This window comes from Pempheris klunzingeri, chromosome 12, assembly GCF_042242105.1.
Source record: "Pempheris klunzingeri isolate RE-2024b chromosome 12, fPemKlu1.hap1, whole genome shotgun sequence".
NCBI classification, from domain to species: domain Eukaryota; kingdom Metazoa; phylum Chordata; class Actinopteri; order Acropomatiformes; family Pempheridae; genus Pempheris; species Pempheris klunzingeri.
The window spans coordinates 11,826,936-11,843,538 of NC_092023.1; the positions used below are offsets into that span (position 1 = coordinate 11,826,936).

The 16,603-nt window shown below is 41.1% G+C and overlaps 1 protein-coding gene across 8 annotated transcripts in view; it reads left to right on the forward strand.

Annotated features, from left to right (window-relative positions):
• The first annotated feature begins 624 nt into the window (after positions 1–624).
• LOC139210493 (mitogen-activated protein kinase kinase kinase kinase 3-like) overlaps positions 625–16,603 on the forward strand; it is a 38,031-nt gene continuing 22,052 nt past the window's right edge. For all 8 annotated transcript variants that reach the window (XM_070840482.1, XM_070840484.1, XM_070840488.1 and 5 more), the window contains exons 1-9: positions 625–841; positions 13,122–13,179; positions 13,719–13,809; positions 14,015–14,079; positions 14,215–14,270; positions 15,016–15,063; positions 15,375–15,417; positions 15,731–15,803; positions 16,322–16,453. In XM_070840482.1, coding sequence (XP_070696583.1) covers positions 743–841; positions 13,122–13,179; positions 13,719–13,809; positions 14,015–14,079; positions 14,215–14,270; positions 15,016–15,063; positions 15,375–15,417; positions 15,731–15,803; positions 16,322–16,453 — 665 coding nt within the window. In that variant the 5' untranslated portion in view covers positions 625–742. The remainder of the gene's footprint in view (positions 842–13,121; positions 13,180–13,718; positions 13,810–14,014; positions 14,080–14,214; positions 14,271–15,015; positions 15,064–15,374; positions 15,418–15,730; positions 15,804–16,321; positions 16,454–16,603) is intronic.

A 16,603-nucleotide genomic window follows, 5' to 3' on the forward strand; every position in this document is an offset into this window, starting at 1 on the left:
ATTGCACTGTGTGACGTGCAAAAACACATGGGACACCACTGTAGATAGATTGTTGTTTTTAAATGTGGAGTACACTAGTGTTGTCCTGTTAGGGAACTGAAATATTAACTGTAAAGTTTAATGTTTGGGACCTTTGTTCTGCCTGTAGGCTACAGACTCCATAGGCTGAATCACAATGTTGCCATCTGCCACTGTTTAGCCCTGCTTAGCCCAGTTTTACACCAAGGGGGCAGACCGGGCAAACACGGCCTCACGGGGCTTAGTGTTTTCTTTCATTTCCCCATTAGCTGTAAAAATACTGGGTTTTTGCTGCCTGTGCAGATTAGAAAACATGGCCTCAGCTTCATTGTATGTATCAGCTAGTGCTGAAATCGAAGTGAAATCACTGTAGGATTTGGTTAAAATGATATGTTTTTCTATTATATTTATTTAATTTAACGTGTAGAAACAAATTAGTCAGTGACTGTTGTGTATTTTTTCAGTTAACTGTTATTAAATCACCACACTAGGTGAAACCAAATATCTTAAATCCTGCAGCACCATCTCCCTGCTCAGACTCCATGGAGAGGGTACGCCATGATGTCCATTGCGCATGCTCAGTGCGCAGAGGAAGCCATGTTGGATCTACATCGGACTCGGGCTGGGATTTTCTGACGCCGTATGTTTTTCTTAAAATATCTGTTCTAAGACATTGTTGGGGTTCGTCAACCGTGCGCGATCGGCGCCGTAACCGGCAGTGGACATGATGAACTCCAGTGTCGACCTGTCCCGGCGGAATCCGCAGGAGGATTTCGAGCTGATCCAGAGGATAGGAAGCGGCACATACGGAGATGTGTACAAGGTAAAACTGCAGTGAGGGAAGCAGCCACAGGCTTCCATTATCGGACACAGTGGTTGGACATTTAAGTTAAAGCTCTCCTTTTGAAGCCCACCAGCGTTGTCATAACAGCGGAAAACACCTTATTTAGCCACCATTAGCTTGTTCCAGTCTTCTTTCGTGTTGATGCTTACTGATGCAATATTAAATTCGCTAGTCATGCACCCAATTCCATTGTCGGACATGCAGCCAAGGCTGGTCTCCGCTAATGTTTTCATGCCTGTTACTGTTTTGGCCTTTCTAAACGAGTATTAGCCGACATTCAGGACATCCGGGTTAATGTTTAAGAAATGCTTATCATTACGAAGTTAGTAGCTAGTTAGTAGCTCGGGTGCCCAGAAGTCATAAAGACCGTAGCTAATGTTGACTGTGAACCTCCGGAGCTTGGACGCATTAAAGTGATTTAGTCAAGCAGAAATCATAATCACTTTGTAACAAGTGTGAGTCGTTAAAAGCCCATGTCTATGCTACTGTGACATGTTTACACGCCGTAGGCTGTGGTTATATCTGAATATTGCGGTGAATAGCTCCCATTAATATTAAGTAAGACCGACTGATTGAGACGTGTCCGATAACGGACGTTTAGCCACTAGCTGTCCGAGAATGGACGCAGTTAACGCGATAGCATCAAGAAGCTAACCAGGCTTTTAGCTGCTCCGTGGGAACATTGTGACAAAATGACCACAAGCCGTGATTTGGTACCTGTGCGGGGACACTTACGGAAGCAGGGGCACTCTAGTAGACCCACCATTAATCCTAATATTGCGGCGCTTTTGCTGAATTTGTTAAAATTGTCCGTTTTGCCGTGACAGAGACTGACAGCTGCCTGTTTGGATATCTAACGCTAGTTTGGCTAAAGCGCTCCGGGCTGAGCAAGCTACAACAACAGTCATGATATCAACGTTATTATCCATATTTTAACACCAGTAAGAACTTGTAACCCTCATTAATGAACCTGGATATTCATTTCTATGTAGAGTGTGTGGTTTAGGTCTCTTTATAGCTGCTACCTTTGCTCCCACACTGTACCAAGGCCCTGTGCTGGGAGCAGACAGCCTGCATCCTAAAGGAGAGGAGGTTCCTGAATTACAACTCCACCACAGTCACATCACCATGTTTATTATGTGCGACACAGAGCAAGTGCAGGCATAACCATAAAACAGGGTTTAGCAGAATACAACCCAGAAACACAACAAGCCTGTCACACATCATGCAAAATTTATAGCATCACAGAAAATAGTGAAGTAATGCTGCAGAACAAATGGCATCATGCAGGATGGGGTTGCTGTAAACCGACCACTAGACTTCTGTATGCAAACATAACAAAATATCACATTAAAATGCAATAAGGCATGATTATTTAAGGAGAATCCCGTCTCTGAGTGTGGAAAAACGTATTGAAATGTTACACTGGTTTTGTAGGCATTATTTCTATCAGTCTTACCTGGTTAATTTGCACAGTATGAGTCCGGTTATGTAAGTTAAACATCCACCCTCTTAGCTCTGTAGTTGTTTGTGTTGCAGCCTCTCTGTTGAGGAATTTAATTTCACCGCTGTGTGAGGGAGAGGCTTTTGGGGGGATGACTGGATATTCATTAAACACTCTTAGGACAACGATGTGTGGTTAACCTCGAGCTTGTTTGTGGTAGTTACAGGAATATAAATGTATCCTAAAGAGAGATCAGGGAAAGATTTCCATAAAACAGCATAAAAATCCAACTATTTGTCATTATTAACTCATTTTTGGGTTTTTTTTCCATATTGCATTCCTCCCTGCTGCAGCTGATCTAGTTTGTTTCTAATTGCAGTTCACTGTCTTGCCCTGTTGCAGACACAGGTCTGTCAGGACCTCTTCAGCAGGCCAGCAGCTCAGACTTCTGCTAGATGTGTCACAAACAGTGTCCAGCAGATTAATGTGATTAATGTCAAAACAATTATAAGGAGCAAAAGCCTTTTAATCTAACCTATTTTACACAATCATGACAGGATTATACTTAAGAATTATTCACTTTTGCTGGCAGTATAAGCATCCTCTCATTAAGCTGATATACTGTAGAATCATTATGGAGCTGATGCTCAAGTTTATAGTCACAACAGGGGCTTTACTGAAGGACCCTTGGGGGCTCACAACCTGAAACCCCTGGATTAAAGGGATATGCTTAGCACCAAGGCCCTCTGTAAACCTTGTTGATGCCTATATTTGGCTCTACCGCTGTATGAAAATGTGCAGCTTGGATAGGAATGTTTGAGCAGGAAACAAAGTGTGAACTCTAGCTAGCTTGTTTTCTCCCCTGTTTGTGGCCCTGCCTCTTTGTCTGTACCAGTTAGACACTGAAGGAGGGTTGGCTCATAGTAAGACTAGAATCCTGACCACAAAACCACAGGTCTGATCCTCCAAAGAGGGTATGGTACACTGGTGTCTTTGATTTTATGGAAGGGAAGTAGCAGTTTTTTTTATTAAGCTACCAATACTCTGTGTGGTACTCATTAGTACCAACACTTTCCATTTAAACTCAGATTAATGAAATTGTTCAGGTGCTTCTTAAGGCATGGTTGGCTTTTACAGTCTCCCCCAAAGGTTTGTCATGGGGAAAAAAAAGGAAAATACAGCCTTCATGGCCGTGCAATACATCACTGTTTCACATATATTTACATCCGCTCCTAGTTTACATTTTTGCCAGAATGATTCCTGAAATACTTGAAAATACCAGCTGAGTTTGTCTTCTCATCCTACAGTCCAGCGTAAGTAACACTAACTAGACGTGATCCGGGCGCACAAAATCATTAACCACGAGTCGATAATGAAAGAATGCCACCCTACTCCCTGCGTACTAAACCCGTGTTAGGCTGCTTCTCAATGCAACAGTTTGATTAATTTAACCTCCCACACTCAGGATGCCAGTAAACTGCACAAAGCATGCTTATGTTTACCTATCTGACTGCTGTGGGATGCTTTAAACCAAACGGACCGGAGAGGAGAGATATATGGCGTTAATTAGCCCAGCTTTCCAGAAAAAGCTGACTGATGTTTAAGATAACATTTGTATTGATTTGTTGCTTTATGTGGGTGGAGTGGAGAAGCAGTGACACTCCTCTTTTGCAGTCACACTTTTATCATTTAAAGTGAATCAAAAGAGCTCCTGTAAATGCCAGTTTTAGCTCACTGTGTTGCTCAATGAAAAACCTTCTCCAGGGGTACTGCTATAATAACAGCCCTTATTCTTTGTGCTTCGGAAGACACGACACAGTTTATCAAGTATTTACCAATGCACAGGATCTGACGTTACTTATGTTGTTCAAATAGGATGACTGGCTCGTTTTCTCAAGGTGACGGTGCTCGTGGCTTCAGCTTAAGGAAGTAGAGGCAGAAGCTCAGTTAATGACAAATCAATCTCAGTAGTTGTGTGTGCAGTAGAAACATCACAGCCATCAGGGTATTTTTGGACTTCACATATGGGGCAAGCAATGCTACCAGTCTTCCTTTATGCCTGTTCACTTTTTTTTTTGCTGTTTTTACCAGCACAGTCAGCCAGATATCCCAAAGCTGATATGGTTACTAAGGGCATGTAATCAGTAGAAGTAAAAATGACACAATAAAACAGTAATTTATGCCATATTGTGGGCAGAATTTGCTATTCAAATCCCGGTAAACTGCATTGAAATCTCACCTCTTCCACATCTAACAGAAAATTTGACTTTGATGCTTCACGTTGTTTCATAAAAGCAACACAAGCGAGAAGGCCTTCGTCACAAGTCAGTAATTGAAGACATATCAAGTGGCTTTCTGTGTATGGATTCAAACACTCCTCAAATATTTAATATAAGACTGATGTACTTAACAGTGATAAATGAGCTGACGGTAATAATTTCCTTTGGCCAGACCGCTGTATGTGTGTGCGGCACAGCTGGGCAGCCGTGGTCCAGGAATGCAGGAATCCTCACTTCCTCTGTGTGTGTGTGTGTGTGTGTGTGTGTGTGTGTGTGTGTGTGTGTGTGTGTGTGTGTGTGTGTGTGTTTGTGTCCTATTGTTTCAAACTAGTCCAGCATAACGCATACACACACACAAAACCAAATGATTGTATTGTCACATGCATAGACACACATGCACAGATGGCTGTGGAGTCACATTTAAAACTTCTGGCCCACAACCATCCTGTTTTTGTCACTGTTCCTCCAGTTGTTTGCTCACCGAGGTGGACACACAGACCTCAGCCTGCATTCACAAAAGCTCCGAAGCAAAGCATGGTTCTTGAAATCCTCTTTGGCCTCAGATTGAGATCGAAAATGTAGCCCGTGTCCTGGCATTGTGGTTTCTGTTCGCCAAGCATAGTGAACATACACTACTCACAAAAAGTTAGGGATATTCGACTTTCAGGTGAAATATATGGAAAATGTAAAACGTTAATGCTACAGTGATATTATATCATGAAAGTAGGACATGCAATGGTAATTTTATTCATCTTAAACAATTTATTTGAAGAAAATCTAACAACAGTGGTAGGTATACCACAACAAAAATTTTTCGGTGTCTCAATAAATTGGGATGTGGCCAAAGGACGTCCACTCCTCTCCTTTCTGTGACTCTTCCAGTCTCTGTATCACTGTTACAACCTCCTGATGACACTCTGTGACCCTCTAAGCTCAGTGAACACCTCCGTCTGAGGACTTCCTGTTTGAAGCCTCCAGTGTTGAGGTGCTGCTGATCAATTGTTAGGTGTCGTCTTGGTCTCATGATGTCAGAATGTGAACAGCATGATGAGGAGGACTGTTTAAATACCAATTCTAACTGAAGCAGGAAATGTATTGGTCGATTCATGGATCAAACCTGTTGTGAATGTTGCTGTTAAGCTTCTTGTTAGAGAACAGCAACTTGTGCAAAAAGTACTGAAACACTGAACAGTTGGACATGTGCATTCAAAGGTTTAGAGAAGGTCACATTAAGTTCACCTGGAAAGGTTAGAATGCATTTTAGGTTCATCCTGAAATTTCACCTGAAAGCCGAATATCCCTAACTTTTTGTGAGTAGTGTATGTGTCGGAATAGCCGCTGATGCAGTGACATAAATGTTGATAACTTGCGTAGTTACACAGAAGGTAACAGTGTACCAGCCAGCTGTACCAGTAAAAATAGACCTCTGAAATCATTTTACTTTCAGCTGCTGTGCATCCAAGCAATGTGGTATTATTATTGTTATTATTATTATAAGCAATCCTTTGTATCTGTCAGATTGTATATGTCTATCTCCTGCTTAGAGCACTTAATGTATTTTTAACTGTGTAAACAAATGGCCAGGCTAATGTGGTTCACATTATCTTGAGCCAGGCTGCCAGGACATAACCTGCTATTTAAAGCACAGCTAAACCATGTTAATAAAGTTTGATACAAGATCCCTTAGTTTACATTTGCTCTTTTATCAGATTCAATAAATGATTAAATGAACAAAATGTCTGCAAGGGTAAGCTGTCGGTTTGAAAAATGTCCTCAGACAGTGCAGACAGTGAATGGTAAAACGCTTATCTGCAGGGTGGGTCAACACAAAAGAAGTAATGGTGTGACAGGTGAAGAAGTCTGTGGGCCCTCCCCCGCAAACACAAGTACCAACAGCACTATGTTGCTATATTAGAACTGGAAAACTGCCACTCAGCAGGTTTCTCCTCTGAATTAGAGGAGCTGCTGCTGCCAATCACCAAGGTCTTTTTAATTAATTCGTCTTTAGCCAGGCTACATTTAAGCTTATAACAAAGGCCTCTGTGAAAACAAAGGTACGGCCTCTAATTAATATTTCCATATTCTAAAAGTCAATTCTGTAGCATTATTATGATAAGAGAGAGTAAACTTAAAGCAGGATGTTATCACATTTCAATTTGCTGATAGTTGGTGTCTTATGTAGTTGGGATAGCTGGGTGTCCTTATGATGGCAACAAGTTTAGACAGAGCTGTACTGAACTGTGTGCTGTTGATGAGTTTTTGAGCTGTGTAACTCAGAGCCAGACTGAAGACATATGTTGGATGGCACCCAAATAAAATTATTTATCATACAATGATTGGCAATGCTTCCCTCTGCAAGAGTAATGTGCCACTTAAACTAAAAGCTGCCTCATTACTAAGTAACCAGGAAGAGACTACATCTTTGAGGCTTGTTGGGAGCACCTTGGTGTTCATACCTCTGCCAGGGCACAACTCTGCTGCCAAACTGGTTCAGCAAATCTTGGCACCATGTTAGCACAAGTGTCCAATCCTATTTTGAGATTGTGTGCTCATGTGATGGAGCTGAGAGTGCCCAAAGCTGGTTTCAGCTGAATGATTGTTAGCTGAATGCTTCAGAGGAAACATTTACATAAACAGTCAGTGGTGGCGGGAATGTTTGTCTTTTGGCTTGTTGCTTGTGATGGGAAAACATGTTGTTAATCTCCAACTGTAAAACTGCAGCTACTATACTGTACATGCATTCATACACATATATAGGGTTTGGGTGGGTGAGTGTAGCAGGAGTGTGTGAAGTGTGTGGTATGTGACTTTGCAACTGGTGTAGACGGAGAATCACATCTCATCAAGCATCATGTGCGATGGTAACTTAAGTAGAACTTTGAGTTTTAAGTTTGGAAACCTTCCCAAACTCTGTCACATAACAAGTAGGGTGATGAATTCAAATTCAAAATGTTTTGTCAAAGTAAATAAGACTGCATTCGACAGTAGCGCTGTGATTTCGTGCCTCTGGCATTGATTTCACTGGTTTGCAGTGAAGCTCAATTTCAGTGATTCAGCCCAGTTGAGCTTTATTGGAAACAAATGCCATCATATTGTTATTGGCAGAGCCCATCACTTAATTTAAAAAAAGGAGGATTTCAGTACTAAATGGTGGATTAAATGACTCCTGCTGGTGGAAGGATTTGCTGTGTACGGAAGAAGGCTTTGAGAGCTTAAAAGAAAAAGTGACGTTGCTAAATTGAGGCAGCCCTGAGAGGTTTTGGCTGATGGGTAAGGGGTGTGTGTGTTTCTTGAGTGAGTGTGCATTTTGTTGAAAGACAGGTGTGCTAATTAAAAACACATCACCCCATACATCTTTTTTGCCAAGAAAAGCCAAGTGTCAACAGGTTTTCACATGACTGTAGTAATAAGAAAATTGACTCATGTCAGTATGTGTCATTATGTGATGTCAGTAAAATACATGAAAACAAGGTAAAGGCCTCTGCTTCATGGCCTAATGCACTGCTTATCTTATCTGAGGTCAGAGAAACATGGCTGGGACTGGAAGATCACCCGTCTGAAACCTCAAATCTTTTGGAAAAATCTTGTCAGAGGAACTGAATAACCAGCTACTGTTGTTATTATTGCTCTGGGCCAGGAGTTAACACCTCACCTTACTGCAGCAGAGCTGCTCAGTGGCTTTCAGCAGGCAGCTCTGGTTATACTGGGCTGCTCCTTCATGTGTGTCAGGGTGAACAACCCCCCCCCTGCCCCCTCTGAGCCACTTGTTAGGGAAAAAAGCAACTATTAGTTAGCCTGTCTGTGCAAATAAATGCAGGCTTCCAACTTGTCCCTGATAACATACGACTCCATGAGAGGAGAGGAGGTGACCAGGATGACAGAGCCACCAATATGCTTTTCAGATTTTTTGGTTGAAAAAAGAGAGAGCAAACGCACACAAATTAAATATCTCTCCTATCAATCAAGACATCTTTTCTTACACCATCAATTCTTATAGCTTTCTTTTTCTCCTTCTTTCCTTTTATTACCCCCCAAAAGGACAACAAACACAACCAATACACAATAACACACACGCAAACACAATAACACAACAAAGACTCCCACAGATCCATACTGTTAAAGTCTGTATGAAACTGAGTTCTTATTATCAATGACAGTCTGGTACACTAAGAGTTGGGTGTGTTATTATTATCACCAGTAGACGAGCAATTAGTAAGTGGATGAATCCTCAGACATGAACCTGTGACCTGAGGTGACTCTGCTGCGAGGACCACTAGCCTGACATGACCTCTGACCTTAGTCGGTAAATCAGTCCATCAGACAACTCAACTAGTCTGAAGACTAGTGTCACACAGGATTAACTGTGAATAGTACAAGTGTGTTTCACATAGAGTGAAATCAAGTGATGTACTGTTGTTGTTTTTTTTCTTGAAGTAGTTGCAGGATGTCGGCTCAAGCTGAGTGGGATGATTAGCATGGTGAGCTGCTATTGCTTAGGTTGCCAGTCTTGTTTGTTTTTCATGGACAAAGAGAGAAGAGAGTGAAATGCCACACTGATCCTCCACTGAGTTGGCCATATGCTGAGTGTGTGACGTGCACACACACACACATGCAGCCTGATAGAGGTGTAAATGGTGGATGTGAGCTAAGTCTCTCCATTACTGTGTAACAGAAGCCCACTTCAATCCGCTGCTGATCTGGCAAAACAATACATGGAAACAACTCCCATATCCAAGAATCGTGCTTTGGCGTTGAGGGAACAGGTTTTTTTTTTACGTGTCCATCCCTTTTCAAGTCAATTGTCATCAGGTAACATTTAAAAATAGGCCATGGTATCAGACCTGAGTAGTTTTTTGGTACTTAACAAAAAAGTGTCCAGAGTATCAAAAGCACCAGAAGATGGCACTGAATTTTTATGCATATTGACACTTTTCTTTATTTCTTCTCATACGTGAAAGTGTCTTATTTAAATTCTAGTTGTGACTGTTTTAAGTTCCAAGTGTTGAGGGAATATTCTCTATGTTTGATATAGAAAAACATATTGTTTCTATATCGATACTGAAACTCTGTTACTGCAGAACAGGTACTTTCATCACTTTTCCTGTTGCTCTAAGTCACAATCACATAGCATCCAGTCATCTGTGCCACAATATAGGGATGTCATCAGTCATCTCTGTACATAGAGTTCTCAGCCAAAATAACTTAAAATGAGCAGATAAACTTTGCTTGTTGTGTTTCCAAGCATTAAACTAGTAAGAAACAGCTTTCTATTTGTTTTTTTTTTTTGTTTGAACATTTAGTGGATGTTTTTTTTGTTCAGTCTTTGATCCGTCATTGAATGGATTTTTCTGAAGTATCAGGGGATATTGTTGATTTATGTGCCAATGCATCACACAAGAAAACTATTTTGATTTGATGCTGATTTCATGCTTCTGAATCACACTGGCTGGTGCAAAAGTTGAGTTTGATTAAGTGTGAACGTTCGTGAAAATGTTTCATAGTTGTTTCTGATTAGCCCGTGTCAGCGCAGCATGATTTGTTTCTTTGTTGATTACCTAACTCAGGCCCATTAAACTGTCGGGATGGTTTTATCTGTTCCTGGGTACTTTTGGTTGCGTAGATATTGGTTTTGGAGGAATTCAAGTTGTTGCATGAGGACACTTCTCACTCCTTTTTGGTAACTGGTGATCTTACCTGCGTTTCACCAGATGGCCGGCGTCAGTCAGTCTCAATATGCAGCTAGTCAAGTGAGGCTTTTTGTTGTTGCCACTAACAGTGGCAGTGAACGCTATGAGTCATCTCTGGTCTGTCTGCTGACTGAAGACACACTGTCTCTGCCCTCCACCCTGCTTCCCTCCTCGTTTCTCTTTGCATCGCTTTGTATCTCCTCCCTCCCACCACAGCTTTGTTTTGGTGCGGGCTGGCCTCTTGTCAGTCCTACTTTGCCTCTGTTCTTCTTCTCTTTCTTCCTCACTTGATCTTCCTCTTGAACCAAGGAAATGATCTTTGCCTTCTACTTAGACAAAACTAAAAATCTGTTTTTGTCTTTAATACTCCTGACTGATTTTGACATTCTGCGTTTTCCTTGTGGTTATCCTTGAGTTCATTGTTTTATTTTGGCTTCCCATCACTGTTGTATATCTGCTGTCTTGTGTAGGCAGTTATCCTCCTTGTTGGTGAAATTTGAGTTGGTGCCACTTTTTCTTTAAGCCATAGTGGTTGTTATTGCTCATGCTGACAAGGCAGTTCAGTTTGCAAATAATGGATCACATCATCACAGAAAACCTAAATACAACTTGATGTTTGTCAGAACTTCTCATTTCTTTGTTTTTAATATTCTTGCCATAATCCCTCACACCATGTGTGTATTACAATTATGTGTGTAATTATACTGTGCAGTTGATTGTCCATCATGTTCATATCTCTTTAAGTTAATGTATTCATTTTTCTTAAACTTTCCATTTTCTTAAATTGTTATAACAAGTACATTTTCCTGATATGGGATTAGTTAGATTTATTTGATCTTATCTGGTTACTGTATTGGGTCAGAGGCTTTGGTTAAGCCAGCAGTGCAAACCCTCATTTGATTATAGCTTAGATTTGTCCGTATATTATACAGCAGGGTCTTAACCCTTTGGCCACCGGGATGAGCCACCTTTTTATATGCAGCTGTTATAAATGGTCAGCTCCTGTCTGTATAGAGATTAATTCAGTTTGTACACTACTGAGAATGGAAATTCAAACACTCAACATCAAGATCTTTGATCCCTCATTTTTATTATTTTGCAATGGTCAATTTGGATATAAAAAGGAAAGTCTTTATATTTTTCTGTCCTGGTGTGATAAATAGGAATGACTCCAATGCCAGCACTTTGGTGGATGTTTTTATAAAACAGAAAATGTACGCTCCGGTATGTGATGATTTTGCATTGAAGTGCACAGACCAGAAAGTAAAATGTCATGTTTTTTCTCTCTAATGTTGGATAAATATGCTTTTGAGGCTGCAGCCAGGATCAGGGTAGACAGGGGTGTTGCTGCTGGCCTCTCCATTGAAACCAGATACAGTGAAACCATAGAGGTAGAAAATATAGCAAGGGCTATAGTGCTGGTAACATGACACATTAGCAATAAGCTGTTGATGGGATTTTAAGCTTTTGTTTTGTTTGTCATGTTGAAGCTCTTGGTCTTTTATCAGCTGGCGCTCGCTCTCTCTCACACACGCGCACACACACACACACTCACACAGTCATTCTCTCACACATACTTCTGTGATGTCATATTTGCACATTCTTGGGCTGAGAGAAGCGAGCAATTCATGTCCACTCTGAAAGACCATCTTTTATTCATGTGTATTTCATATAGAATTCCTCTCCCGCCCCACCAGCACTGCTGCTGAATGTAAACACAGCTGACTATTTATAGAAAATTAGCCTCAGTATCCTGCGAAACCCCCGCTTTTTGACAAATGTCAGCTTTTCAGGAATACAGGAAAAACTGTATCGATTTCCTGTAGAAGTCCATGCATTCCTCCATCACCCCGCCTTATGCGACTTTGTGTTTCAATGTGTTGTGAATGTGATCTGCATGAATACTGGTATTTTAAATTTACGAAGCTGGCTGAATACAAAATATTGAATAATTTCTGGTAGAGACTGTGTATGAGAAGTGGATTTAGCCACAGTGACGTCACCCATTGCTTTGCTGGACTGCCCTTTAGAAGCTGAGAGTTTGGCACTGTGGCTGTTACCATCTTGTTTTGCCAAAATTGATGCATTCCTTGTGTCTAACCAATCTGCGCCTGATTAGTTAGTAACAAAGTAAACCTGCCCTAAAGCAAACCCCCCGTTATCGTCCATTTCACTCTAAATGTGACCTTAATTTACAGAATAAAATTATTAAAACATCAGACTGTATTGAAGAAGGCTTGAAACTTGCGATTGAGACCATAAAGATCTCACAAAGACTTGCATACAATCAGACTTCTCTTTGGAGCCAGGGGAGTTGCCGTTGTAGGCCGATGAAAAAAGTATAATATCTCGGTAGTGCAGTGCTTCCTTGATAAAGAGCAGTTTTTCTGATATAGAAATATAGATACACTCTGTTCTGTCCCCAATGGCTGTGGTAGCGTTTCCCTAATCGCAACCGTTCACTGAGACCTTTGCACGGATGGTTCGAATCCTTTGTGACCCTACCAGCGTTGGTCCTGCACCACCTGGTGTACATCTTTAAGGCTGAGGAGACTATCTCCTGTTTTATGTTTGTCCGGCGGACTGTACCACTCTCTGCAGGGCCTTATGGTCCTGCTGTGTGCTGCTATCTTACCAGGCAGTGATGTTCCCTGATGATGTACTCTCCTCAGTACAGCTGTAGAATGTTTTGGGTGTCTGTGAGGACACCCTGCATTTCCATTTCAGTTCAGTCAGGCATAACTCAAATCTGTGTTCTGCCTTGACGTTGCATGAACAGCATCGCCAAATCTTCACTGTGTGTTTCGGAGCCTCCAATTACTCACTTTCTCTCCTTGTTCCTCCTTCAGGCTCGTAATGTAAACACAGGAGAGCTGGCTGCTATCAAAGTCATCAAACTGGAACCGGGTAAGTTATCTCATCTCTCTTTCTACTCCTCTATCTGCCTTTTTGCTGCTATATCTTCCTCTATATCAGCATTTTTCTCAATCACCCTCATCATCTTTCTCTCTCTTCAGTCCTGTCACTATCTTTTTCCTTCTTAACTTTTTTCCATCAGACTCGTTTTCACAAGCCTCTTTTCCACTCTCTCCCCCCTTTCACCCTACACTTGCAGATCCTTTCCCTTCTATCACTTTCAATCACTGCCCTTTACCCTGTCACCATTTAGCTGGCCTTTATTTTCCATTCCTCCACTAAAGAAAGGAAAAAAAAAAAAAAAAAAAAAAAACTCCTTAAGTTACAGGAAGAGTGGAAATGTATCATCACACTGTTGCTAAATAATGAAGAGCTTCATGTGTGGAACTCAGTGTGGCCCAAAAACACATCCATGAACAAACCCACTTCTCCTCTTTTCTTTTGCTTTGTATTGCTCTGTAAATAATGCCAGTCATGTCAAGCATTAAGGTAACAGATTATCACTATGATAATGTCTGTGTTCACTCCAGGTGAAGACTTTGCTGTCGTCCAGCAGGAGATTATAATGATGAAGGACTGTAAACACTCCAACATCGTAGCCTATTTTGGCAGTTATCTCCGGTAAGTGTGTGCGTGCCAAATGTACCATGAATTAATAAGGCTTGCTATTAGCGTGCATGATGTAAAAGCATTTTACGATAACATGTATGTGTGTTAGTTTGAAAGAAAAAGAGAGATGAGCTGGTGTATGTTAGGTGCGTCAGGCGAAATGACTTTTATGTATATGCATGAAGGTGCACTGACAGTGTTTCTTGTGTGTGTGCAGGAGAGATAAGTTATGGATCAGTATGGAGTACTGTGGAGGAGGTTCGCTGCAGGATATCTATCATGGTAAGAACAACATGCACCCAAACAAATGCACACATGCTAACTGTGCTCTTTCTTTTGTTTGGACCCGTTCTCACTCTGCGATATCAATCCATCTCTCTCTTTTTCCTCTCTGTCCTCTTTGTTTCATTCCTCCAGTAACCGGGCCTTTGTCAGAGTCACAGATAGCCTACATGTCACGGGAGACCCTACAGGTAGTGTACACAGTGTATTTATTGACATTGTATTTTTGAATAGGAGAGGGGGGGAAATTATTTTGTCAGGGTGGTCCTTTGCTTAGGTTGAGCTTCGTCACTTTCAAAGGATATTTTGTAGAATTTTAAAGCTGATTTGTGAAATTATTGTGATTGTTTTCTAACTATATTGTGTTATATATTTCCTTCACAACCATAAAACAAAACATAAGTACATTTCAATAGATTAATTGCTCTTTCAATAAAGTTAAAAGAATGTAGTCACCAAACTCATTAATGATCTCAACTGTTCATTGACTCTAGTGCTTCATGCTAACACTGACTCTACTGTACTGAGTGAGAGTTGGCGACTTGCCAAAAATGTACCTCAACCTCCAAGTTTTATGGTCCAAAGATTAAATTGTGCTCTGCATATGCATTTTAGAATTGAAATATTATCCATTCAAACTGATATGTAAGTTTGACCCAAACAAATATTGGGACTACAGTGGAATTATTCCCCAAAGCTCCACAACGGCTACAATTACAGATGAAACCCTGTAAAGGGTTAGTTTTGAGACACACATGATATGTCTGTGATGCTTTTTGAATTTCATTCAAGTAACAGCTGGTTCTGGTGAGAAATATTTAAATATCCCCCATCATTTATGTTTTAAAATTCAGCTCTAGTCCGTTTTCTTTGTGCCATGTTGTAACTTTAATCATGTGACTAGTACCAATAACACTGTGTGGCTCTGTTTTACAGGGTTTATACTACCTACACAATAAAGGCAAAATGCACAGAGACATCAAGGTGAGTCTGGAAAAAACTGTACTGAATATATATGTAAGCAAAAATGTAAATTCTAAGAGTAAATAAGAAGAGTGGATAAAATAGAGCTTTTCAGTGTAATGGCAACATAGACTACAGCCTCAAAAAGCACTGCACAATTGAAACAACAACCTCGCAAGAGTTGCAAATTGATCTCCAAATTATCGTGGAGACACAACTGATGGTGTTTGTGAAACTGATCAATGACAAACCACTCTGAAACAAAGTTCATTTGAATTGAACGTGATTTCTTGTTGTTGGATCCTGATTTGTGCTGTGTTTGTCTCTGACAGGGTGCCAACATCCTCCTGACAGACAACGGCTACGTTAAACTAGGTGAGAGGAACGTGCAAGGCTTCTGCAGTTACCTCCTGCTTCAAAAGAGTGAACCTGAATGCCCTCATTTACCAACATGGTTTCCTTCTCTCTCTTCTCTGTCCTTCTCCTGTTCCCTCTTCATATAATCATTTCTGTTTTAAACTCTCCCACTTTAAAAAAAAAAAATTTATTTATGCCTAATTGCACTTCTGTTCTTTCTCACTTAATTCGTTCTTCCCTTTTCACTTCTTCCCCTCTATTATTCTCACTCTCATTCTTCTGTCTTGTTCCCTTCCCCCCTACTTTCTCTCCTCTCCTTTTCTCTCCATAGCTGACTTTGGTGTATCGGCCCAGATCACAGCAACTCTAGCCAAGAGGAAGTCGTTCATTGGAACTCCGTACTGGTTAGTTGTGCTTGTTGTTCCCAATAAGCTCCTTTTTTACAGTGCATATGGATATGCATGCAAGTAGAGCAAAGTATGAAATCCAGCTTCCTACTACATGCAATAGGCCTTCGGTCAGGCGGGGAAACTGTGGGAATTCTATAATTTCTCTGATGTCAAGGCAGTACGAAGGAATTTATCATGCAGCTATAGTATAATTAGGTTATTCACCCCTTTGCCAAACCTTAGCAAGCCAGGAATGAAAAGCATGGTTTGGTTCTAGAGGTGCTCCTACAGAAGCAGAATCATGGAAAGACATCAGGGTCATGGTGGGGCTCCTCTTTACTGCTACTGCTGCCTTTGTGCCGTCTCTGCAGCCAGAGAGAAATGCTGTAGAAAATTCAAATACTTGTGCGTAGCTGTTTACTGAACCTGATTTAGAACTCTGTAAAAATGAGCACACATTTTACTCCCATTCTTTCTCTCTTTTTTTATTTCATATACCCTCCCTCTCTCTTTCGCCCTCTCTCTCTCCACAGGATGGCTCCAGAAGTAGCAGCAGTAGAGAGGAAAGGAGGTTACAACCAGCTGTGTGATATCTGGGCTGTGGGCATTACTGCAATAGAGCTTGCTGAACTACAGCCACCCATGTTCGACCTACACCCCATGAGGTAGAGGAGTGTGTGTGTGTGTGTGTGTGAGTGTGATGACAGCAATGTAGACCTGCAGTGGATGTGAAGCAACTGACAAGAAAGGGCTGTGTTTATATGTGATATGCATATAACGTTCAGTACAGGAGAGCCATCAAATCTGCTATGAGT